Here is a 26,170-nt window from a genome sequence, read left to right as displayed (position 1 = left end):
TTGATGATCACATCGCCACAGTAGTTAGGAAGTCCTTCTACGTGGCACACCTCATCATAAAAGGGTTCTCATCCAGGAAAAAAGTGGTCAACGTTCCCCTCTACTTGACACTCATTAGACCCATTATAGAGTACAACGCCCCTTTTGGAATGTACCTCACAAGACATCTGCAGCAGCTGGAAAGGCCACAGAAATACCTCTCAAAGAGGATTACTGGACTCAAACAAATGCCCTACACCGACCGTCTCAAAAAACTCCAGCTTTACTCCGTAGCATATCGCCTACTCCGAGGTGATCTCTGCCTAACATATAAAGCTGTGTCAAACCTGGAGCTGTTGGACATGCTACACCTAAAGAAATCCCAATCCCTCCGAGCTACACTCTCTAGGGACCTAAACCATGTCACCACAATAAACAGGACATGCTGGAGGGATAGATTCCTATCGCATAGACTTCCCATACTCTGGAACAGGCTACCCATCTATGTCAAGCAAAGTTCTTCATTAGCACTCTTCAAGAAAAATCTTGATGAGTGGATGGGAAATAGGAAATACACCCCGGGGATCACTTCTGCTTCTCTGCTCGACAGTGGCACAGGAAAATAACTTTCTTGGGTGGTGTAAGCCAGGGAACCTTGTTGGCTAGGCTTACGTAGGCCCTTGGGCTGATAGCCTAGTACCTACCTATGAACCCATTGTGCAGCGAGGCCATGAGGATGTGGGAATGGGTGATATCTTCGGACTGTCTTCTGGTTGCAACACACATTCTGGGGAAACCAATGAGCTGGTTGACAGACTTAGTAGGTGTATTCTGATTCTGCACAAGTGGTCTCTCAAGCAATCAGTGGCGAACTTCATCTTTAACCGCTGGGGTCAATCTTGCTGTGACCTTTTTGCCTCTCCCCTTACCAAGTGCATTGAGTTTTTTGCTCTGATCCCCCCCTGCGGGGGAGTCCCCAAGGGACGCGCTGGTATACAGTTAGCTCCCAGGCCTCCTTTATGCGTGTACCCCTCTTCCACTGATCCCAAAATTTCTACAGAAATCAACCAGGCTGAAGAGTTCAGTCATCCTCATTACCCTTTCTGGCCTCAACAGATTTGGTTCCCCTTCCTCTGGTGTCATCTGAAATATCCTCCTTAGATACTGGAACCAAGACAGGACCTCCTCTCTCTCCCGTCAGGGCTACAGCACAACAATCTTCACACCCTGAAGCTGACCGCTTAGTTTCTCCACTTCGAACAATAGTGAAGACAGTCCAAGCTCGCTTCACCGGTCCATAACATCACCATTACCTCACAAAAGGTTTCATCTAAGAAAATTTACAACAGTAAGCCAGTAAGCAGGAGAGGTTCATTGTTTGGGCTGCAAATAGAAGTATCGGTCTAAAGTTGTCTTCTTCATTCCTTCTCACGATGGGGTCTCAGATCCAACCTTCGGCTCTAGCTCAGCCACATTCTACAGACTTGGATCTGACTATCATGCTCCTCCCTCTTACCCATAACGCACTACATCCACCCAAGTGCCTCCAATCTTGTTTGCTGCTTCAGAGTACTGGACATGGGTCTCATTCTCACAAGCCTTGGATAGCTTTATTTCAAAAAACATCTTGTGAATTAGCTTTAGGATTTGTAAGTCCTCCCTCTGTTATCTTTTTCCAAATAATGTGCATGAGCTGTGTGATTCTTCCTATAAAAAAAAAAAAATTCTGTTAGCTACTTTTTCTTGTTGTTAGCTTTAAACTAAACTTAAACTTAGATTTAAACTTAAAACTAGTCTTTAAAACTTGAAACTTTATAGCTTGAAACTTACCTGTATTCTTAGTTTGCTTCTGGCAGTTCCCTGTGTTCTTTGCCCTACTGAGTTGACAGTTGGTTTTTAGTGAGCTTTTTGGTTAAGGCTGACAAACCTTTTCCAGGTTTCAAGCACTGCACTTCTTGTGGGCATAAAATTCCCAACCAGGATGCTCAAAAGCAGTGTGTGTGTATTGCCTGGGTGTCGATCATTTGAAAGTGAATCAACTATTTGCGCTGCTGTAATCCATGTGCTTTAGCTGACTGGAGAAATAAATTGATACTTAGGGGTCTTCTTCCCTCCTCAGCTCCGGAGGCTCAGACCCCTTCTTTAGCCTCTTCTTCTCTGGCTACCCCAAAAGAGGCTAAAAAGAGATCCCTCCCTGTTTCCCCGAGGGACACTCTTGAGGCTAAGAAGCTGAAGACGTCCTTTGATCCGACCCCCTGGGACCTAAAGAAATTGCCTCCCCTTTCAGATCCAGCAGCTCCTTTGGATCCAGGGGATGTTACTACCATCTCTCCTCCACCTTCGTCGGCTCCAATATCGGATCCAATACCTCAGGGATCTGAGGGCTTAGATGAGATCCCCTGCTCTGTCTTCCAGGTTGAAGCTTTCTCAACCTTCCTCTTCAGCTTCATCCAGCTCCACCAGAAGATGGACAGGATGATGAAATTTCTCAAGGCCCAGATCCAGGCGGGTGTAGTCTCGGCCCCATCCCCTGTTGGATCCATGAGCTACTCTGGCCTTAGCTTCAGGATTCCTTCTCTGATCTGACCATTGGTTTCGAAGTCACAGGATTCAGGATTGCCACGTGTGCTGGGCTCCGTGCAGGGGAAGCTTCCTTCCTCGATGTCAAGGATGCCCTTGACTTAGTCCTGTTCGAGTTCTGTCGGAGCAGAGCATCTCAGAGCTATAGTGTCAGTGCTGGGTCTGGGGAAATGGACCAGCTCCATTTTTCTCAGAGCCATCACTTCCAATAGGAGCCTCAATACTCGACAGTTTGATTCTGGTCTTTTCTGGAGGTTGTGGATCCGGGGTGAGTTCTGCCCATTTTCCCTCGATGGTTTCAGCTTAGAGAGAGACTGAAAAGACTTCCTGGTCCTTTAACCTTTTAGATAGTGGAGATTTTTCTCCTGAGCTGGAGATCCGATGACACATGTCCCTCAATCTACCCCCGTACCCTCGTCGGATTTGGGCCTTGCTCCCAGTCTTCCTGCCATGAGTCTTCCTGTCCAGTGCAGCCTCCAAAAACTCCCTGCTCAGGAGGGATCCCCTTCTTTTGACACTTCTCCAGAGTACCCAGCTGAGGAAGTCCCATGTAAGAAGAAGTGCAAAAGAAGGCATGCTGGCTCCCCATTGGAGTTTTTAACTGAGGACACTAACTTCGATGAAGCAAAAGGATTCCCTTAATCCCCACCTGAAAACTTCTCCTTTGAGGATGTATTGGAGATCCTGAAGCAGAAAAGTGGGTGGTCTGCCCAACCTCCTTCCTCTGAGGAGTCAGTTCTCTGGTTTCTGGTACCCCCTGCAGATAAGAAACATTGGACTAAGGGTCCTGTAGTCAATGCCATCATGGTGGTGGTTGCCACAAAGAAAGAACTGGCAGAAGAAACTGCTAATGTCCATCCACCTAATAAGGAATCTAGAGCTTTGGATAGAATTGAGATGCACGTCTTCACCTCAGCCACCTTTGCGTTGAGGTCGTTGAATTACCTAGCTCATTTTACTCTGCTTCAGAGAGACTTTATTAGGGATCTTGCAGCTTCTGTCTCAGAGTCCATGCCGACTAGCTTTGCACCCAAAAGCCTGGACCCAGTTGACTCAAACCGTTGGGTGCCAAGCATAATATCCAGAGGCTATTACATTCCCTTTTCTCTTCTCCCCCCAAATTCCAAGAGCCTTCCCGATGTGCTACCCAGTCAAAGTTAGCAGGCAGCACAAGAAATCCAACAATTGTGAAAAAGAGTCATCCAAGAGGTCCCAACTGAACAAAGAGGGTTCGTAACCTACTCCCATTTCTTTTTGGTGCTGAAAAAGACAGGGGACCTAAGACCCATCCTGGATCTAAGCAAATTGAATCAATACTTAAAGAAGTCGAATTCTGCCACTGTTGCACAAGGACAACTGGATGTGCTCGATAGATCTGAAGGACGTGTACTATCACATCAAAATAGACAGGCAGGCTAGGAGATATCTGCGCTTCCAGCTGGGAGCCAGTTGTTACCATTTCAGAGCACTGCCCTTTGCGCTTACCACAGCTCCCCTAGGTGTTCACCAAATGCATGGCAGTGGTAGCAGCTCACTTGAGGCGCAGGGGATACCAGGTGTTTCCATATTTGGACGACTGGCTCCTGACCACTGCCATGAGGCATCGGCTAATTTAAGCCAGGGATTACTTAATGCAGCTATCACATTCAATGGACATCACCATAAACTTGATTCCAGTACAGAACCTGGAATTCATAGGTATGCAACTCAACACAAGGGATCAGATAGTTTCTCTTCCTTCACACTACATAGCCACTCTGAGAAGTCAGAAACAGGAATTGTTAACTCAGCAGGCCCCTCCTGCTTGATTGGTCCTGCAAGACCCTAGGATCCATGTCAGCAGCTATTCTGTTAAATCCACTAGCCAGATTCTTCACTGGAAATTAGAGACACAATGGTCAATCCTGTTTCGGCCACTGTCCCTCCACATCAGGTTGACCCCCATTTGCAAACCAACTCAGTTGGTGGATTCAGTCAGACAACCTCATTCTAGGAAGACCATTCTTGAATGACCCCCCCCCCCAATAGCCACTGAGACCATGGATGCTTCCCAGTTTGGGGGGGGGCATTACAACAGGAAAATGGTCCAAGGCACATGGTCCCCTACTGAGACGAGATTGAATATCAATGTCCTAGAGATGAGACCAGTCCTCCTAACATTGCAAGCCTTTCAGGATGTTCTCCCTTTGGGAACAATTGCAGTACACACCGACATCATGTCTGTTGTTTGGTGCATCAACAAAAAAGAAGGAACGCGTTCTTACCCCTTGTGCAGGGAGGCCATGAGGGTGTGTGAGCGGGCGATATCTTCAGACTGCTTTCTGGTTGCCATGCATATCCTGGAGAAAACCAACAATTTAGCAGACAGACAGCAGATCGCTCCTGGTTCCGCATGAGTGGTCCCTCAGTCAGTCAGTGGCGGACATGAACTTCAAGTGTTGGGGTCAACCTTGCTGTGAACTCTTTGCCTCTCCCCTCAGCAACAAATGCAGCAAGTTCTTCTGTTTGATCCCTCCTCCGGGGGAGTACCTGAGCGATACACTAGTCCATGATTGGCCCTCGAGGCAACTAGAGGCATTATCATCCAAGACACCTTATATAATTTTTCATAAGGACAGGGGCTTCTCTGCTTACCAGTTCCTCTTTTATGCCTAAAGTAGCCACGGAAAAAAAAATGCTTACTAAACCATTCAATTACCAGTATTCTTTCCAAAATTTTCTAACAAATGAGAGTATATTCTACATCTTCTTGATGTTCATAGGAAACTACGTTTTTTTATCTGCACAGAACAAGGCAGCACAGGAAGTCAGACCAATTGTTTGTAGCCTTCAAAATGAAGGAGCAGGGCTTCCTTTGGTTTGATGGTGCTCCGGCAAATTCTTCTATGAAGGCCACCCTGGAATCACATAGCTGGTGACTCTAACCCTGTCATGAGGAGGAATGAAGAGGACAACATCACATTAGAATGTTATGTCTTGCCATAACTTGGCATCTGTGTTGTCCTTCTTTATTCCTCCTCACTTTCCCACCCACCCACCCCCCCTGCCTTATCTTCTAGAGGATTTATGGAATATGGCAGGACACGTAGGTCCCATGTCTGAGCCTCTTTTGCCTTTCTTGTATCCTGTCTGGTTATCTGTATATGGTGAATCAGCAAACTCGATCTGAGGTACTTGGGTGGGTGTAGTGCATTATGGGTAAGACGGAGGAGCTTGAGAGTCAGATCCTGGTGAGGAGAATGTGGCCGAGTCAGTTACGAGACTGGATCTGAGAACCTATTATGAGGAAGAATGAAAATTGACAAAACAGATGCCAAGTTATGGTAAGACATAGCTTTCTATTTGCTTATGTCACAAGTGATAATTCAGTAAAGATATTTTAAACAAAAACATGGTAAACCACATTCACCATCATGTTACTATCTGGGGGCCGTACTACTTGCTTATAAAAATTTCTAAGATTTGTTGTTGTTGACCTCCCTAGGGGGAATCCATGCTAATTTATATGAAAATACTTATTCTCCGCTGAACTATCAATAATTCTAATTGAAATTCATACAAAAATTTCCCAATAAGGCTAATAAGACTAGCTGGTCTAAAATTATCAGACTTATATTGGTATGATAATTATGATGATGATGATGATGATGTTTATTATCATACCACTTATGAATGAAAATTATGCTGGTGTATTTCCAGTGATAACTGACACCATGCGGGATGTCAGTGGTTGTTGGAAAAGAAATGTCTGGCATCCTATTACAGTTTCCTTAATATATAACAGAAATATCTCATTGTATGTCATCAGCCATATCTCATTGTATGTCATCAGCAGCTGGAGAAATATCTTTTCTAATCTTAGTAATAGCCTTTTTAACCATACCTTCAGTTATTCTTGGAAGCTGGGAACAGTACTTGTGTCAGACTATTAACATCCCCCTCAGTACTTTGAAAAATTGTATACAAAGCATGTCTCACTAGGATTCAAATCTATAACTATATTGCCTTCATCCATATTTCCCAAATTGTCCCTTCCTACATTGTTTAATATAGTTAAAGAATGATTTCTTGTTATAACGTGCATATTTCACCATTTGGAGCTTAGAATTTCTCTTTGCTTTCCTAATAACATCTAACTTTTAAAGCACAATTTCCATATAGTAGCTTATTGCACTCTAATTCTTTCTCATTTTGTCCCATTCCTCCTTTTTTGCTTAATGCAATTTTTAATGCTGGCATTCATCCAAGAATGGGGCATGATGTCTTTTAGTGATCAAATTAATTTCTAATTGAAACATGTTTGTCAATAATTGTGGTCATCTTAACAAAATTTTATTCCACATCTCTTATACTGAAATGCCCTCCAATTATTTTTCTTCCAGTTCCATTTGTTAAGTAGTTATTTATAGAGGAGTATTGTACCGTGTAATAGTTTCTTCCTGCAATTTAGGAATTGTATTTTACCCTTGGCTTCCAATTTACTTTACAACCGACCATTGAATGATCTGAATTGTATAGTGTTTTTTTAACCATTAACATAGCTGTTTTAGCATCAGCAGGAGAAAGGCTAATATTCCTTTCTCTATTGGGATAATGAGTATACTGTTATACAACCAGCTAATAAGAAAACAACATAACACAGTCATTTAATGTACTCCTTCCTATAAGTCTATTCCAGTAGATGTCTGAAAGTTTGATTCCCCCAAGATATAATTAATTCCTCTGCCAAGATTGTAGTTTCCAGTTCAGTGTAGAGAAACCTGAAGATCTTTCTGTGGAAAAGACATCCGTGTTTCTTCCAGCTCAGCGAAATATGCAAGGATAGCCTTTTACATCTCCTACATTTTGTGCCCTTTTAATCCAGAATTAAAGGTCACTGATATCAGCAAAATGGAAGAGCCTCTTGTTGCCAGCTCACATTCTGTCAACCTGGTACTCTTTAATGAGCATTTTCTGAGACAGATGTTGCACTTCTAATAATTGGCAAGAGAGTCCTGCACTGGGAAATCCTAGTTATGAAAATGAGTGAGATTTTCCTTGTAGTGTTCTTCTAGGGGCACTGTACCCAAAAATGCAAGTGGGTCTAAAGTTCTGCATTACCTAGCAGGACTGTCCAGAGCTGGGGGCTGTCATATACGTCTGCTAAAGTGCACCTTGCATCCACTGCATAGATTGCCTTGGACCACCTACCTCTTTGTCCATTCATTTGGTCTTTGAGTTGATACTCAGTCTTCACAGTTCCTTGTCTTTTAGTCTAACCCACAAAACAAGGGTGAAAACATGTTTGCAGGATGTACCATACAGTTTGAGATATTGTATTGCAAGAAAAAAAAGAGTTAGGGGGTCAGATCAGCACTTGCTTTCCTCTGTGTTAGGCTAGTTTGTAAGCAAACCATTTCTAAGTAGCTGCCTAGCTGCACCACCTTTTGTTATGGTAGTAATGAAAACATCACTGGAGGGTCTGAAAGACACATTCACAAGGGCAGCAGCTAACATAGCAGCTTTCTTCAGAAATGTAGCATTACAAGGTATTTGTGAGGAAGCTATGCTGGACACAGTTTTACAAACACTGTAAGGTGGAGTTTTAGTGCAGGTCTAGGGCAAACTTTGCCACCTGCCACCTTCTGCATCCTGCATTTTGTGACACCCTCCATGGTAGAATCTAAATGCTTTAATACTCTTCCTATATTTAATAGTTGGTTCATAATTCTGCAGTGATCATAGTGCAACTGTGTGAGTAAACTCACAATAACAGGATGTTTGAGTAGTAGGGCTACTACTGCAGTACAAGCTCACTCCATCCTGCCCCCATTAATACTTAAACCCCCACTGCCCTAAAGGACTGGGAGATGGAGGAAGGAAAGGCATCACCACACCTGCCAAGTATACATAAAAGAAAGAGATAGGACAAGAAGGGGAAGCAGTGGACAGTACTGAGTATTCTGGCCTGAGCTCCCCATATGTTAGCCCTCTTACCCAGGTTTCCCCAGGACCAAAAATGTCTGTAATCCTTTGGCTTAAGCCCACAATGGGTTTACAGACTGTTGTTGTACCTCCAAACACAACAGTAACACATTTGCCAATACCTACTACCAAAAAAGAATTCAAAAATAATGCAAGTCATTCTTCCTTTCAAAAATGCAGCAAGCTGTTGTCTTGAGCTAAAGGAGGAGTTCAGCTGTACCCTGTGGATACCCACAATGTTCAGCAAGACATTTGCCTTTGTTTTCTTCCCATGGATAAGTATTTTGCTGTAATAGTAATCCTGCTACCAAAATATTTACTGTTAGAGTGAGTTTGCTCATTAATGTCTTATCTCTCATCTTGATAGTAGATGGCAGAAATAAAAAAAAAAAAAAAAGAAGGCAGAATAAAATGTAGAAAGGAGTAAAGCAGGAATGACACTTTGACCACTTGTCTTGCTGCAGCCCTGTGAAACTTATAGCAGGTAAGTGTACAGAAGCTCACAACATTTTAGATAATTAGTCAACCCCAGGACGTTAACCTTTTATAAAAAAAATGCTAGTGGTTTGGTTGACCCAAGTGTTTACCATTCACCATATGTTAATGCTACTGAAAATAATTCTGCTATAGGTAAGCATTTTTAAAATCCATTAGAAATTAAACTGTACTTTATTGAAAACCATTGGTCTGCAGGATTCAATATGCAAATATTAAATAACTAAAAAGGCAACTAACGAAACAAGCCTCCATCCAGCAAGATGTAAAACAAGAATTTATTACTGTTAAGCAACACACTTTTCTCTGCTTTTCGTCCTGTGTAAATCACAAAACTTCTTCAGACAAATTGTTCTCAAGTGTCAGTGCTTATAAATAACTAATAATTAAACAATTAAGAACAATTCAATTAAATAATTAAAAAGGCAATTCAGTAAGTAAGTAACACATATAAATACACAAATACACATGTTCAACTAGCACTTCTCCCAAAAGGACTGCCCTATTTTTAAAAACTAATATTTTTAATAAAGATGTTAAAAATGTTAAAAATCTATGGCCAATGTTAAATAAACTTGTGTAAATACCTAGAATCGTATTTAGAAAAGGTATCAACCTAAAAGGTATTTTGTAAGGAGACAATAAACCATTTTCGACAAGGAAGGGTATGTTTAAATGTAACGTGTAAGTTTTGTAGGTTTATGACCACGGGATCTTCCTTTATTGTGGGAAGCACTAAATTAGACAATAACTATAAAACTGATTGCCAAACTAGAGAGATAGTTTATTTAGCTAAGTGTAACCATTGCCCCGCATTCTATGTCGGGAAAACCGACAGGAGGTTACGGGAACGTGTGTATGAACACCAGTATTGTATAAATATAAATAAAAATAAATGTGAGAATGCCTTGGCTAAACATATAGGCATCTATCCCCAACATGAGTTCAGTTTTAAAGGGATAGACATGGTACCAATGAATGTTAGAGGGGGCCCATTTTCATTGCTATTAGAAAAGTTAGAATTATTTTGGCAACTTCGTTTGGATGCAAGTAGTTTTCCTGGCTTAAATGACTCTCTATCTATCAAGTGTATTTTGAGGCTTAAGAGTCTAGCTAGATAATATCGTCCGACATTGTTATTAGTGCTGTTTATGGTATTTACACAAGTTTATTTAACATTGGCCATAGATTTTTAACATTTTTAACATCTTTATTAAAAATATTAGTTTTTAAAATAGGGCAATCCTTTTGGGAGAAGTGCTAGTTGAACATGTGTATTTGTGTATTTATGCTTTTATGTATTTGCGTATGTGTTACTTACTGAATTACCTTTTTAATTATTTAATTGAATTGTTCTTAATTGTTTATTAGTTATTTATAAGCACTGACGAGAACAATTTGTCCGAAAAAGTTTTGTGATTTACACAGGACAAAAAGCAGAGAAAAGCATGTTGCTTAACAGTAATAAATTCTTGTTTTATATGGTTGCTTGTTTCGTTAGTCACCTTTTTGGTTGTTTAAGTTGTTTCATTTTATTGCTTTGTAAATATTAAATGTTTAGAGACCCTTTTTCCTTTATGATGCTAAGTGCTTATGTTTCTGATTAATCTTATCTGTTGCATAAATACAGACTGCTTTCAAACCAACTGTACTGCCTGGAATATTTTAGCTACAGAATCCACAGTTAAGAATCTGCTATTCATGTGCTATACTTATTGAAGAAGCTTTGTTTTTTACTGAATACAATGTGCCTGTATCCATTGCACTTCCATTTATGTGGAGATGCACTCCATATTCATTTAAATAGCTGTTTTATCATCTTGCAGGATGTCAGTGAGACACAGGAGAAAGACTCCTTATTTGACTTTGATGAGCACATTATCTCACGGCCAGCTGGCAAACATACACATTCATCTTGGCCGTTAATGGTCCACTCAGCACCTTCATCAATTCAGAAGTACTCCCAAAGTCCCATGTTGAATCGATCTTCTCTTAAAGACAGGTAATGTTAGTTCATGGGCCTCCGTCCTTGCACTTTGAAGGTTAGTTTGATAAGTGAGTTGGCAAAAAGAAATCAATGCTTGATAATGTCAGACCTACTAGATATCCCAGCACTATATTTTGAAATGTTAGCCCTATGTGATGTGTCTTGTTATTGGAGTCAGAGCTTGTGTGTCTCACATTTTGCCTGTGTCTCTACTGAGCATATAAATATTGTGTTTAAGGAAAATTGATGGCTGATGCACATGTGGGGCTTGGAAATATTACTTGGGTGGGCCAAATTTGCAGTAAAGATAAAAGTATTGTTTTAGGATGTAATTCATCTTTTGACATAAAATGTTTACATATTGCTTTGAATCAAATGTAAACAATAAAAGAAAAGAAATAAGAAGAATGATGTTCTTTAGATAAGAAATGTGGTGTATTTCCATGCACAAGAGGGAAGAATAAATCATTTCAAAGGAGATTTTTTTTAATAACATTGAAAAGTTCAAATACAGTTGGTTTAGACTTTGATTTCCATTTTCTACTAATTGTCTTTTTGGCAGCCAACAGAATTAAACTTAATATGTTTAGAATGTTTCCAGGAGGCTGTTGCCCAACTTGGCTGATGGAATGTCTCACGTGACAGGCACTGGCATTGCCATGCGCCACCATAAATGGATGTGTTTGTGCAAGTTTGCTGACTTCTTTAAGGCGTCTGTCATCAATGCTCCATTCAACGGTTCTTCACTTTTTGACCAAAAGGTTTAAGATACGTCAGCCAGGAATGAACAGGATGGAAAGATTGTGTCTGCCTTCAGATTGTACTTTGCCACCCTTCAATGATCCTACTCCAGGAATCAAAAATGTGGTAAGCATCTCTTTTTTTTCATAAAGTACAGGAGCCTTTTCAAGATATTTCTTGCCGAAGGTGGGGTAACCCTAATGGACACTGCCCACATGGCAGAGGCTGTCCACAGAACCAAGGCTTCCATGCAGCTTTCTCCAGGAGGTGTTTTCAGAGCACCTAAAGAGTTGCCTGGCTGTTACAATCTGGAGGTGGTCAAGGGTTGCCTGTCTGTCCCAAAAGCTTGGGAAGCCATCACCCAGCATGGGTGCCAAGAGTCATGTCCTGAGGCTATACAATTCCCTTTTTATATACTCCCAAGGATTTCCAAAAATCTCTTCCAGATGTGCCACCCCATCAGCCCATCAGAGAAGAGATGTTGCAGTTGAAATCCAAAGTCTGCCAGCTAACTGAGTCATCCAAGAGGTCCTGCTAAAGCAGCTGGGATCCAGAGTCTGTTCCATATTGTTTTGGTACTAAAGAAGAACAAGAACCTCAGATCTATTGTGGGTCTCAGTAAACTGAACTGCTTTGTCAAGCAAACCAAGTTCCAGATGGTCATGGTGCAGTCCATAATACCTCTCCTGAGGAAGAATGACTGGATGTACTCTGTAGATCTGAAGAATGCCTACTATCACAAAAACAGAGACACTCCAGGAGATTTCTCAGCTTTTAGCTGGTGGACCAGTCATTACTAATTTTGGGCTCTACCCTTTGGTCTCACTACAGCTTTCTGGGTGTTCACAAAATTTGTGGTGGTAGTAGCAGCTTGGCTAAGACTGAAGGGATTCCAGGTTTTTCCATACCTGAACGAGTGGCTCCTCACCGCTTCCATGAAAGCATCTCTCATCAAGACTCGAGATTTCTTACTGCAGCTGGCATTACAGTGAATTACGAAAAGTCCAGTCTGGAACCAGTACATGTATTGGAATTTATAGGCTGCCATTTGGATACAGTCTCTCAGATAGTCAAACTTCTGTTATCCAGAGTAATTTCCCATCATTGGCAGGCATCTCACATTCTTCAGGTTCCTAAACCTTTGGCAGCTGTGGTTCTATCACTCCTTGGCCATATGGCAGTATATGTCTGTTGGTTTCATCTGACAAGGTACCATATGAGAGCATTAAAATGGACTTTAGCAGCTCAGAAGTCTTATCTCACACATCACATTGACTTCCTAGTACTTCTGTTGAACATCTGTTGCTACCACATTTGGTAGTGGTTGGGCTTCACCACTGGATGCAGTAGTGCAGCCTTTTGTTCTTCCCTATCCCCAGGCCATGGTCATAATGGATGTTTTTCTTCTGTGGTTAGGAGGCATTTCTAAGCGAAGGGTATCCAGGGGACCTGGTCAAGCTTTTAGACCTATCGTCACAGGAATGGCTTGGAGATGATGTCAGTCCTTCTAGTATTGCAGGCCTTTCATTACCTTCTCCCCAAGGGTGTGATTCCATCCAAACAGACAATACTTCTGTAGTTTGGTATCTAAACAAGCAAGTAGGATCTCATTCCTATTCCCATGTTAGAGGGCATGAGAGTTTAGCAATGGACGAGTTCCTCTCAGTGGTTTCTGATTGCAGTACACATCCCAGGGAAATCCAACATTCTGACAGACAGTTTGAATTTCTGCTTCACAAGTTGTCTCTGAATCCAAAGGTAGTGTCACAGATTTTCAGTCTCTGGGACAGTCCTGCTTTGAATTTTTTGCTTCCCCATCCAACATGAAGTGCAGCAGTTTTTACACCCTGATCCATCCCAAGGGACAGTCATCAAGGTATGTTATTTGGTGTGCTTGGTCCCCAGGTCTTCTGCATGCCTATCCCCTGACACCCTGGATAATTAAGTTTCTTCAGAAGGTAACCTGTTGCGGAGTGATGGTTACCTCCATTTCCCCATTCTTGCCCCGACATGTCTTGTTTCCCTTTCTATGGCCTCACCTACGTCACCCATCCTGGACACTGGATCCCATCTGATTTCTAATCCTTCATGGATACTTCTGCCCCACCTCTGCTCCTTCAAACTGACTGACTAGTTTCTCCAATTCTGATGATGGCCAGGAATCCCAAACTCTCCGACAGAGAGATATTCATATTCATATCTTTCGTCATCCCAGAAGCTTTCTACTAGCAAGATGTATGCTAAGTGGAATAATTTCTCCATTTGGGCCTCTTCTAAAGGCTTAGATTCTTTTTGGCCCCTTTGGATGTTATCTTATACCTCCCTGAAGGGTACCTTTTTCTTGCAGTCCCATATTTGAGATCCAGTATCTCCATGGTATCTTTCTCTGATGCTACCTGTGCTTCCTGGTCCTCCCTTTAAACCTTTAGCTACAATATCCTTAAAGTTGCTGTCATAGATGTCCATCTTTTTTGTGGCTGTTACTTCTACCAGGAGGCACTATCTTCTTTTTCTCCTTATTTGATTTTTCATAGGGACAAGAGTTCATTTCAGGACAAATCAGGCTTTTTTCCCTGACGTCACTTCAGAATCTACTTTGAACCACTCCATTTACTTGTCTGTCTTCTTTCCTAATGTCAATAACAAGAAAGATTATTTGCTTTATTGTTTGTATATGCAAAGACAACTCAGGTTCTATATGCATAGAACTAAAAGTTTTAGAAAATCTGACCAACTTTTGTTTCTTTTTGTAAGTCAAGGCTCAGAATACCTGTTTCCAAAGTGACCCTATCCAAATAGCTCTCCAGCGGTATCTCATTTCTGTACTATTTGAATGGAATGTCCTTACCTGCAAAGCCAAGGGGGTCATTTGACTAGATCAGTGGCTACTTGTTCTACCTATTTCTTACTGGCCTCTGTTATATTTGTCCTGCAGCTACCTTGTCTAACACTCATACTTTTGTCTGGCATTACAAACTGGATGTAAAATCTAAGTCAAGAGCTTCATTTGGTTCCACCATTTTGCAGAATGTTCTCCAAGGGTCTCCCTGGGGTTTTCTCTGGCTGGGGAATCTGCCCCACTGGTTGAAACCAGATGGAAAAGTCAATATGTGATATGAAACTTATGTACTTATAGATCTTACATCTGGTTCAACCAGTCCTCCCTTCATATTGTCACTGTTATTAGCTAAATGATTTTGATTGGTCTGGCAGCCTGGTTTATGAGCTGCCAAGTACTTGTCCTTGTCTGTCTCCTCCTTTACAGGTTGCTGTTCTTATTAACATGTTATTAAGATCTGATATTATTTCATGGGGGAGTTGTCTGGGCAATCTCGATCTGAGGAGAGGAGAGCAGGGTTTTGTGGGTAAAAGTGGAGAAGCTGTCGGACTGAAGACTCTGGAATGGCCAGCATCAGACCTGATAACCACAAGTTGAACTGGATGGAAGAAAACAACACATATCTAATGTCATGGTTGATACATAACTTTCTTTTCTCTTATCCAGTTAACACATTTATAAATAAGTAGAAGTCTCTTGTATCAATTGTTTTATTTGTTCCTTATTTATTTTATTTGCAAAGTCTCTTGTGTCGTTATTATTGTTTCTTGTTTATTTTATTTGCATCTACTTGTTTGCCACCTTTACACATTCTGTACTGATGCAGCTGCCTAGAGTCTTTACAGCAGCAATGACTTTTGTTGCTCTAAAGAGTTGTAACACCTCATAATAACCTTTAATTAACACTTGTAGAATAAGCATAATACAGCAGCAGTCTTAAATTATCAGTATTCAACCATTTTCAAGCCAGATTGATTGGAAATGTTGCATCTGTCTACACTACTTCAGATCTGGCTTTGTTTTTACAATGTTGGGAAGGTGCGAATATAGTGATAATCATTGCCAGGGTGATTGTCATGCCATTTTCCCATGACTGCTGCTGTGTACTCATTAGGAGTGTGTAAATAGTGACAGGAGATGATAAACTGCCATGAAAGATGGTCCTTGTGGTGGCTCTCATTCTTGAATGCTGTCACTTTTAAAGAATTATCTTAACTTTTTAAATAAGTCCACCATGTAATAGAGCATTTTTCATGCCGACATTCTGTCGCACTGAAAAGCTTCAGTGGAAGTGTCTGGTTCATGTAGCCCATGTGCTTCTTAAATCAGGTGTTTATGTTTCTCTAATAGGTTCATAGGTTCATACTAGGCTATCTGCCCTAGGGCATTTATAAGCCTAGCCAGAATGTGTTTGGCTTTCGCCACCCATTTTAAATTTATTTTGCTATGCCCTTTTTCGAGGTTAGTATACTGTGCCTCTGTCTAACAGTGACACAGAAGTGATACCCGGGGTAAACCTACGATCTCCCATCCACTCATCAAGATTCCTCTTGAAGAGAGTCAATGAGGGACTCTGCCTAACCTGGACTGGGATTTTATTCCAGAGTGAAGGGAGCCTCTGGGTTAAGAATCTGTCCCTCCAGCATGTCCTATTTATTTCAGTGCTGAGGTTCAAGTCTCTCGCATAGCTCGATGGGATTTGGATTTTCTGAGGTGCAGCATGTCCATTAATTCGGGTTGGACATGGCTTTATACGTCAGGCACAGATCGCCTCTGAACAGGCGGTATGCCACTGAGTAGAGCTGGAGTTTCTTTAACCGGGCAGCATATGGCATCTGTTTGAGCCCTTTGATCCTCTTGGTGAGGTACTTTTGGGGTCTTTCCAGTTGCTGCAGGTGTCTGGTAAGGTACATCCCAAAAGGGGCATTGTACTCAATTATGGGCCTGATGAGGGATGAGTAAAGAGGCACGATGACCTCCCCTGATCTAGATGTGACTCCCTTCATGATTAGGTGGGCTATATAAAATGTTTTTCTAACCACTTTGGCCATGTGGTTGTCAAATGAGAGACTGCTATCAACTTGGGTCCCCAGGTCCCTAATTACGTCTTCTGTACTTAATGGAGTACCACCTATGTGGTAATTTGTGGGCACTTTATTTTTGCCAAAGGGGATGACTATACACTTTTTGGCATTTAGCTTGAGGCCATGGCTCTGGCACCAGTTGTCTTGATATATATTTTCTTCGATTTAAAAATGTAAATAGTTGTATATTTCATTGGATACAGTTCATAGATTTTATTTTGTTTTCATTTTAATAATATGAAACATAGTATAGTGGCATTGTTTACTGTTGTCACTTTCACTGTTTGATTGACAAAACGAATTACCTCACCATGGAATGGAACCATCTGTGAATTCTAGCAGTGTATTTTAAAAAGAAAAACATTTTGTTTGAAATCTAGCCTCTAGACTTTACTGAATCATTACCATTGCTGTAGTTTTCTTTCTTTTTGTCTGTTACTGTTGTTTTGACTTGGAAAGCTCTTTAACCTGTGTGCAGTATACTGAACCAGAGTTGCAGCTGTCCTTTTCTTTTTGTCTGTAACTGTTATTTGGACTTGAAAATTTCTATATTTATTTATTTATTTATTGGCATTTGTTAACCGGATTTGTCCAACTGGGCTTGTGGCCCATTTTTAGTGGAGACCCGAGGAGAAAAGCTCCAGTAGTACATTTTTAAAAAAGTACAATTTTAAACAATATTGATATAATAGCAGTTATAGCAAAAATATTCACATATGTTGGGTTACATGCATAAAGTAAAAGTTGCATTAAAAAGAAGCTAAGTAACAATTTTACACTGATATAGTTCAATAGGTCAACAATAAAAAATTTGTTTGTATAAAATTATGCAAATGCATAGAAGACACATTGGAGAGAGAGGTGTAATGAGGTACTAAGTATGGTCCTTTTGAGGGTACATAAAGGGAAGGAAGACTAGGTGGGGTCATGGCAAGGGCAGGTTCTGGAATTGAGAAAATAAGCTTTTAGTTCATTTTTAAAGTGTGAGGTGTGGGAGATTGAACGTAAATCAAGGGGAAGTTTGTTCCAAGCATGTGCAAGGGAGTGTTTGTAGAGTAGTTTGCCTACTGACCTTTTTGGGTGGTAGATATCAAGTAATTGTTGGTTAGAAGTACGGAGGGTCCGAGATGGGATGTAGATGGGGACTAAGGAAGATAGAGATGGACAGAAGGAGGGTTTATAAAGAATAGAGTGTAGCATATGAAACTAATAAGATAGCAGAAATTGGGGAAGTTCAAGCCAATTGACGAAAGTTTAAAGAACTGCAGTGGTGTAAGTTGTATGGGGAGTTAGTAATGAATCTGGCTATTTTATGTTAATTCTGTTGTAGTTTGTTTAGAGTGGAGGCCTGGATATTGGTAAGAACTGGGGCAGCATATAAGAAGGAGGGGAGGAGGAGTGCCTGGCCCAGGGTAAGTCTAGATTCTGGGGTTAGGAACTTTTTGTTCCGATATAGCAGACCTAGTTTCTGGTTTGTTTTTTTTTTATACATTGGATTATGTGTAGGTTGAACTTTAGTTTGTCATCGATAATGACCCCTAGGAGTTTTGTGCGAGTGTCAGGTTGGATAGTTGTATTGTTAGATGATGTAATAACAAAGGAGGTTTTGTGATGAGAAAGAGAATGGGGAAGGAAAAGTAGGAGTTTGGTCTTTTTGGGATTTAGGATCAATAGGTTGTGAGAAAGCCATTGTTCAGTGGATAGTAGGGTCTGTTGGGTCAGGGAGTGTAGTTCAGGAATGTTATTTGAGATGGATGTAAGTGTGGAGTCATCGGCATACTGAATAAGGGAGGATTTTTTTGCATGAGGTGTAAAGATCATTGCTGAAGATGTTAAACAAAAGGGGTCCCAAGATGGAGCCTTGGGGAACACCAGTGGAGATGGGAAGAAAAGGTGAGGAGGATTAGAGCCATTTGACAGATTGTTCCCTGCCAGATAGGTAACTATTAAACCAGGCAAGTGCGGAGGGGATAGGTGGAGATTTGCAAGTTTGGATAGTAGTAGGGGATGAGAGACAGTATTGAAGGCTTTGGAGAGATCTAGGAAGAGAAAGGAAATAAGTTTATTGTTGTTTAGGGCCTCTGCAATGGTATGAGTGAAGGAGAGGAGGGCAGTGGTGGTGCTGTGGTGAGGACGAAATCCATGTTGGGTAGGGGTAAGTAAGTGGTGCGTGAGGAGGTGATTGAGAAGCTGCGAGTGAATGCATTTTTCTAATATCTTGGAGAGGGGGACAGAATGGCAATGGTTCAGTAGCTTCTGTGGAGCAAACTAAACGAGAGGTGGTGCTGTCTTTTTCTTTATGTTTGTCAGGGGCTATTGTATGGATTTAGAAAATTCTAACTTTTGGAGAAAGCTAAACCAGGGATTTCCTGGATCACAGAACTGTTAGACTTTGGTTTCAGTCTGAGGATTCAATCAGCTATGATATATAATCAGAAATAATAGCAGATTCAGTTAATGTGTTCTTTCATCAGTCTAGTCATAAGAAACATCATATTTTCTTTGGCCTGTCTTATTGCAACAGTCCTGAATTTATAGTCAGATCTTAACAGATTTAATTTGTTCATTTGTAAAAGCTTGTGGTTGATATCTAAATTTATTAATGATGACTGGTATCCTCGCAGCATTATTGTAATTGCTAGTGTCCTTCTTTTTTATAGAGAGACAACCTAACTAAAGGCTACTATAATTTAATTTTGGCTGCCTCATTGGAAGAGTGCTCAATAACTGAGATCTTGGTTTCAGATCATAGGTTCATAGGTGTGTACTAGGCTAATGACCCTGGAGCCTTTACAAGCCTAGCCCATAAGATTACCCAGGCATCGTGCCACCCAACCTTAGTTCCTAGTGCCTCTGTCGAGTAGAGCCACTGGGGTGATCCTTGGGCAGAATTTTCTATTTTCCTTCCACTCATCAAGATTTCTCTTGAAGAGGGCCAGTGAGGTGCTCTGCTTGACATATATGGGAAGTCTATTCCATAGCATGGGCAGTCTCTGGGTTATGAACCTGTCCCTCCAGCATGTTCTGTTGATTGTGGTAATGAGGTTGAGGTCTCTGGAGCATGTGGTGCGGAGGGATTGGGATTTCTTTAGATGTAGCATTTCTAACAGAGCTGGGTCAGACGTGGCTTTGTAAGTTGAGCAGAGATCGCCTCTAAGTAGGCGATATGAGACTGAGAATAGTTAGTGCTTTTTGAGTCTGTCCATACAGGACAAGTGTTTAAGACCTAGGATCCTCTTTGTGAGGTACTTTTGTGGCCTCTCCAGTTGTTGCAGGTGTCTAGTGAGGTACATACCCAATGGGGTGTTGTAGTCAATGATTGGCCTAATGAGGGAGGAGTAGAGGGAGACAATGACCTCTTTCTTCCTGGATGCAAAACGCTTAGTAATGAGATGTGCCACATAGAAGGACTTTCTGACCACAGTGGCAACGTGGTGATCAAAAGAGAGGTTGTTGTCAACCTGTGTTCCCAGATCTCATATAATGCATTCTGTGTTCAGTGTGGACTACCATCAATGTGGTAATTCAAGGGAACCGGGTTTTTCCCAAAGGGGATGAAGAAACATTTTTTGGCATTGAGCTTAAGGCCATGGTTCTGACACCAGTCGTTGGTCTCATTCAGGCCTATCTGTAGGATGTCAGCATTGCCTGGGGAGTTAATAATAGCTCCCAACTTGCAATCATCTGTGAACTTTGTCAGCCAGAGTCCCTTCATGTTGGCCTGGACTTCAGAGAAGTAGATACCAAACAGTAGAGGAATCAGGACCGAACCCTGAGGGACTCCACTTGTGACTGGTCAGCATTCTGACTTGGAGTCAGCTACTTTCACACTGTGGGTTCTATCTGTGAGCCAGTTTGCAACCCACCTAGTGATATAGGGGTTGATGCCTAGCTTAGTAAGTTTTTCTATGATTCCTGAGTGGGGAATGGTATCAAAAGCCTTGGCCAGATCAAGGTAGGCTGTATGAACCACCTTACCTTCATCCACAGCTCTGGTGACTGACTCAAAGAAGTCAATCAAGTTGAGCAGGCATGATCTGCCCTTCACAAAACCAAACTGTGTAGGATCCAGAGTTTGGAGATTCCCTATATCCTTGTTTATTAGGTCTATGATGATGCGTTCCATAACTTTGCATATCAGACTTGTCAGGCTAATGGGGGGATAGTTCCCAGGGTCTGTAGTCACTCTTCCTTTGTGGAGAGGGATGACTGTAGCAGTGCGCCATTCAGTAGGGACAAAGCCTGAGGTGAGGCTGTGATTGAACAGGGCACACAGGTGAGGTGCCAGTTCACTCTGTAGTTCATGTAGAACACAGCCATGGATACTGTCAGGTCCCACAGAAGCATTATTCCTGGCCTTGGACAGTGCTGTTTTAACCTGAGCAGCAGTAATATTGGGTGCCTGGCAATCTACTGGTATTGTGATTGGAGCTTTGGGGGAGGAGGGGTAAAGTTAGCACTGAATCTCTTCGCCAGTATATTTGCAATATCTGTTGGCATGGTAGGAGATTGTGCAGTAGCTCAGAGCAAATCTGGGTATTGCCATGGAGATTCTTTACATAACTATAGAAGGCCTTGTGGTTGTCTTTACTATCTGCTGCAATTCTGTTTTCATAGCTAGCTTTAGAGGATTTGATGAGGGATCTCAACCTTTTGCTGAGGCTGATAAGAGAGTTTTTCCATTTTGGGGACTTCACTTTATTCCGCATCAGTTTCCTTCTTCTGTTGTAGAGAGTGTTTATGGCAGGGGATCACCAGATTGGCTTCCTTTTTTTTTTTTGAAGAGAGCATCTTAGTTCTATTGGATATGGCGAGATCCATGCATTTGTTTACATGTTCGTACAGTGCATTGGTGTATGATATGGCGGTCATGCAACTATTCTCCATTTGCATGGGTGCCGTGAAGTTAGCCGTCCCTGTTTTTAGCTTTGGAGAAGTTTTTCATGGTGGTTAACTTTGTTGGGGAGGGTGAGAGGGATGTGGATTTCCAAGGTGATTAGCTTGAGATCGGATCTAACCAGGGATGAGTTGACTATTGGTGTAGAGCAGCGGTCACCCATGTTAGTAATGACCAGGTCAAGGATGTTGCTACCTTTAGTGGGGGTAAGAATGTGTTGGTCCAGGGCATTGGAATTGATGAATTCCAGAAAGTGTTGGGCAAGTGCATTGGTACATAGTTTTCCCAGTTCATGGAGGGCTAGTTGAAGTCACCCAGTATGAGAGTGTTAGGTTGGACCCTAATATTCTCCAGGGTGCTTAGGAATGTGGAGTGTGAATCTTGGGACATGGTTGGGGACCTATAGCAGGCTACGACCTGAATCGCTGTCTTACCCAATGTTAGCTGCACCTGGAGTATCTCAGATGCATTATGTTAGGCTAACAGTCTGGAGGTGTGCGCATCCTTTATGAATATGGAAACACCGCCGCCTTTGGAGCTTTGGTCCAAGTTTTGGGGACGAAAGGTATGGAATGAGTTGTAGCCTGGTAGTGCAGGGGTGCTTTCTGCTGCCTTGAACCAGGTCTCTGTTACAGCACAAATGTCGATGTTCTCCATTTTAAGGAGTACTTCGAGCGAGTGCATTTTGAGATTTAGACTTCTAGCGTTGAGCAGCATGACCCTCAAATTACATTTGTTTGTAGCTGTTACAGTGGTAATTTGGTCTTTAGAACACTGCCTAAGAAAGGCACTATAGGGGTGGCAAGAGCCTTGGCCATTATCCAGAACCCCAGGGGTGACAGATGCAGGCCATCTCTGGCAAAGCATCGAGGTCTTGTCAATCAGTATTCTGATTAGTGGCAGCATGTACCATGATGTACCATGAATATAGGAGAGAATCACTGTCACTTGACAGGTATTAGCTGCCCTCATGGGAAAATTCTGAAAGTGTGTACGTGAGAAAATAGTTTGGTTACATTTCAGTTGCTATTGGTAAGATTGCACTAAAAGGCATTTAGCTCAGACTGATTTGATCTTGGTTAAGTCTGCCATTTTAACTCTGTCCTCTATCTGGCACTATAAGGTTTATTTGGATATAACAGGTATCATTAACAATATAAGACAGTGGTGTGAATTTTGCAATAATTTCTTAAGGCCATTTGCTGTCTTGCTTGCATATTAGGCGCCAGTTGGGTAAATTTGGGGTCTAAAAATGACAATACAGAAGCAGAAGAAAATAAAACAACAAAATGTCACACCTGTTTGTCTCCCCGACGTGTAATCATCCTCATTAAATCTAGCTGCTCCTCAAGTCAAGTGGGTCTCTACCCCCCTTAACAAGAAGTGGACACCTCAAAAATATTTCACTCGCACACTAGACACCCACAGACACTGTCCTGTAACTAAAGAGACTTAAAACTAATTAAACCAAGCTGCCACTCAGGTCAAGCAGGTCTCCGCCCCATAATAAGAAGTGGAAACCTCAAAAATACCTCACTCGCACACCGAGAACCCACACACACTGTCCTGTAGCTAAAAATACTTAACATGAGGGACAGCTTGGTTTAATTAGTTTTAAGTGGGTCTCCGCCCTTCATAAGAAGAAGTGGAAACCTCAAAAATATCTCACTCACGCACCAGGCACCCACAGGCGTTGTCCTGTAACTAAAGAAACTTAAAACTAAACCAAGCCTCCCCTCGGGTTAGGTGGGTCTCTGCCCCCCAAAACAAGAAGTGGAAACCTCAAATATACCTCACTTGCACACTGGGCACCCACGGACACTGTTTTGTAACTAAAGGGACTTAAAACTAATTAAGCCAAGGCTCCCCACAGGTCAGGCGGGTCTCTGCCCCCATAACAAGAAGTGGAAACCTCAAAAATACCTCACTCATGTACCAGGCACCCACAGACACTGTCCTGTAACTAAAGAGACTTAAAACTAATTAAACTAAGCAGCCCCTTGGGGCAAGTGTGTACTCCCCCATAACAAGAAGTGGAAACCTCAAAAATACCTCAGTCACATACTGGGCACCCACAGACACTGTTCTGTATCTAAAGATACTTAAAACCGATGTAGATGCTTAACTTCCAAGTGTCTAGACAGTAAAATACCCCAACTGCACTAAATCAAACAAGTGTTAGCGAGTGTGTTAGTACAGTCTGCTGTATAGTTCCTTACTCAAATCACTTAAAACTAATTAAACCAAGGCTCCCCACAGGTCAGGCGGGTCTCTGCCCCCATAACAAGAAGTGGAAACCTCAAAAATGATGTGCTCATTGCCAGGAAACAACAGCTGTATAACCCTTTCCAGTAAGTGTTCCCTCCACCCCAAACCACAGTCCGTTTTCTTTTTAGAAAAACTTAAATCTACAAAGTAGCATACCATTACCTGTCCTGTTCATCTCTACCTAACCCCAGCTTTAATATTATATCTTTTTAAGAAATTCAGGGTAAAATTACATAATGTTTGCACTTGCCTTAATTTAACAGTATAAAGTAGAGTGACTGTGCAAAGTAACGTACCTTTTCTTAAATTTCACTGATTGGATGTCCTTCAAGAATGCATCTGCAGTCATAACATATGGGTTGTCCTGCCTCAGGCAGCCCTTCGGTCGGCCGGATTCCAAAGTCTGGGTCTGGCCTCGGCTGATGTCGCATTTTTCCCGACGTCAGAGCGGCTGGGGTATAAAAGCATCAGCCGACGCCATTTTCCTCAGTCTTTCTTCCCGCGCGGTGCCTGAAGCAGAAGCGGTTCGCAAGTGCCGGTCGGTCAGATCCAGTGATTTCAGCTACCGAAGACTTCAAAAAAAGCTAAGTACCCCGTTGGGGACTCTTTCTTGCCTCAGCCGATGTCAGACAAAGTAAATAATTGTTTAGCTTGTGGGAAACAAATACCTCATAAGGATTTCCATTCTTACTGCCTTCCTTGCTTAGGCCCAGACCACGATGTATCGGCCTGTTTAGCCTGTGCCTCCTTCAACCGACGAACGCTTAGACGTCGGTCGGAGTTTGCAGAGGAATTTTTTGGAGCCGATTTTGCTTATAAAATGCCGTTGGAGACTCTGACTACGCATATGGTCAAAAAACGCAAGGAAAAGGACCGACACTCGCGGCCCGCGGTTTCGGCTGAAACCACGACTAGGCCTACCGCGAGTGTCTCGGTTTTGGCCGAAACCGAGTCCTCGGCGTTGCCTTCTTCCAAAACCATACTTCCGAGCACCGAGGCCCGAGAGGCCCCGGCTGAGTCGGATTCAGAACTACCTACCGAAGCTAGTGTTCAGGAATTGTCCGACACCATACCTTTGGACATTTCTACCCCTGCACATGGGGCAGCTAGGCCCCCTGCTTCCATGTCCATCAAGGCCTTATCTAGGGCTAAAGCTGCCAAACTTTCAAAAGCTTTGCCTGCCAAATCTACCTCCCAGAGGCCTTCCTCTAGTTCACAGATCCTCAGCCTTGCTGAGGACCTTATTTCCTTAATTAGGGGTTCACAACCTCACCCTGACAGGGCCTCTCAACCTCCTCCAGAAAAAAGGCCCAGGACTGACCCCTCTGATCCACACTCCTCTGATGATTCCACGGATGGATCTGAGTTGTCAGACCACCAGGAAGGGGCTTACTCGCCTTATGAGGACTCAGATGCAGAGGAATCTATTTCTTCGGCCTCCCCTCCTGAAGAGTTTTTCCTTTGGTGAGACTCTACACTCCATGAGAGAGCATTTTCAATGGCAAGGTCAGGATTTCTCTGATTCTAGAAAAAGATTAAGGACCTTTTTGCATTTGCCTCAGCATAGGCCCTTAGCTATACCTCCTGTTCTGAATGTAATTGATGATGTGTACAATGATGTCAGTACAGCCCCTGATACTCTCCCTCCGGCCCCTGCCAAGCCTGACAGATACTACAGGGTCCCGGATTCTCATTTCCATTTGTATAAAGCCCACGCTGCAGACCCAGCAACTATTTCTCAGGGCCCTAAAGGGGTTGCGGCTGTTACTACCAAAAATCCTCTACCCTCTGACAGAGAGTCCAGAGCTTTAGAGAGATGGGGAAAGAAGGTGTATACTTCTGCAACTCTTTCGGTCAGGGCATTAAACTGTCAATTTCATATGATACAGTACCAGGAGTATTTGTTAGATGAACTTAATAAGAAACTTTCTTCTCCTGAACCCCTAGACCGTAAATCCCTTCAGGATTTAGTACACAACTCACAACAGGTTAGTAATCATTTCTTAAAATGTGGCTATGATGCACTGGAGGCTTCATTTAGATCAGCTATGACTGAGGCAGTTATTCGTAGGCATACCTGGCTGAAGGAGCAATCTTTGCCAGACCATGTTAAAGCTAAACTCCTTGATGCTCCAATGGAGAAACAAAATTTATTTGGCTCCTCTGCTCAGGAGATCTTAAAAAAGGTTGAAGAAAAGGCAAAATCTGTACAAGCAGTTAAAGAGTTCCTGCAAGTTCAACCACCGAGATTCAGCAGAAACTGGCCTACTAAAAATTGGTCCTTTCCAGACTCGGACAGAGCCCAGAGAGGCAGAGGTCAATCCAAGGGCTCCTAC

At 42.3% G+C, this 26,170-nt stretch overlaps 1 protein-coding gene across 1 annotated transcript in view; it reads left to right on the top strand.

The window, feature by feature from the left end:
• The window catches only part of SPATA6 (spermatogenesis associated 6), a 1,891,174-nt gene that overhangs the window by 1,430,961 nt on the left and 434,043 nt on the right, over nucleotides 1-26,170 (top strand). The window contains exon 10 of the mRNA XM_044085978.1: nucleotides 10,845-11,020. Within this exon, the coding sequence (XP_043941913.1) occupies nucleotides 10,845-11,020 (176 nt within the window). The remainder of the gene's footprint in view (nucleotides 1-10,844; nucleotides 11,021-26,170) is intronic.

Source organism: Protopterus annectens, chromosome 10.part0 (assembly GCF_019279795.1).
Source record: "Protopterus annectens isolate FY-2018-M chromosome 10.part0, PAN1.0, whole genome shotgun sequence".
Lineage (NCBI taxonomy): Eukaryota > Metazoa > Chordata > Ceratodontiformes > Protopteridae > Protopterus > Protopterus annectens.
Note: the sequence above shows the minus strand (reverse complement) of the source record. Positions and strands in the feature narration are given on the sequence as shown.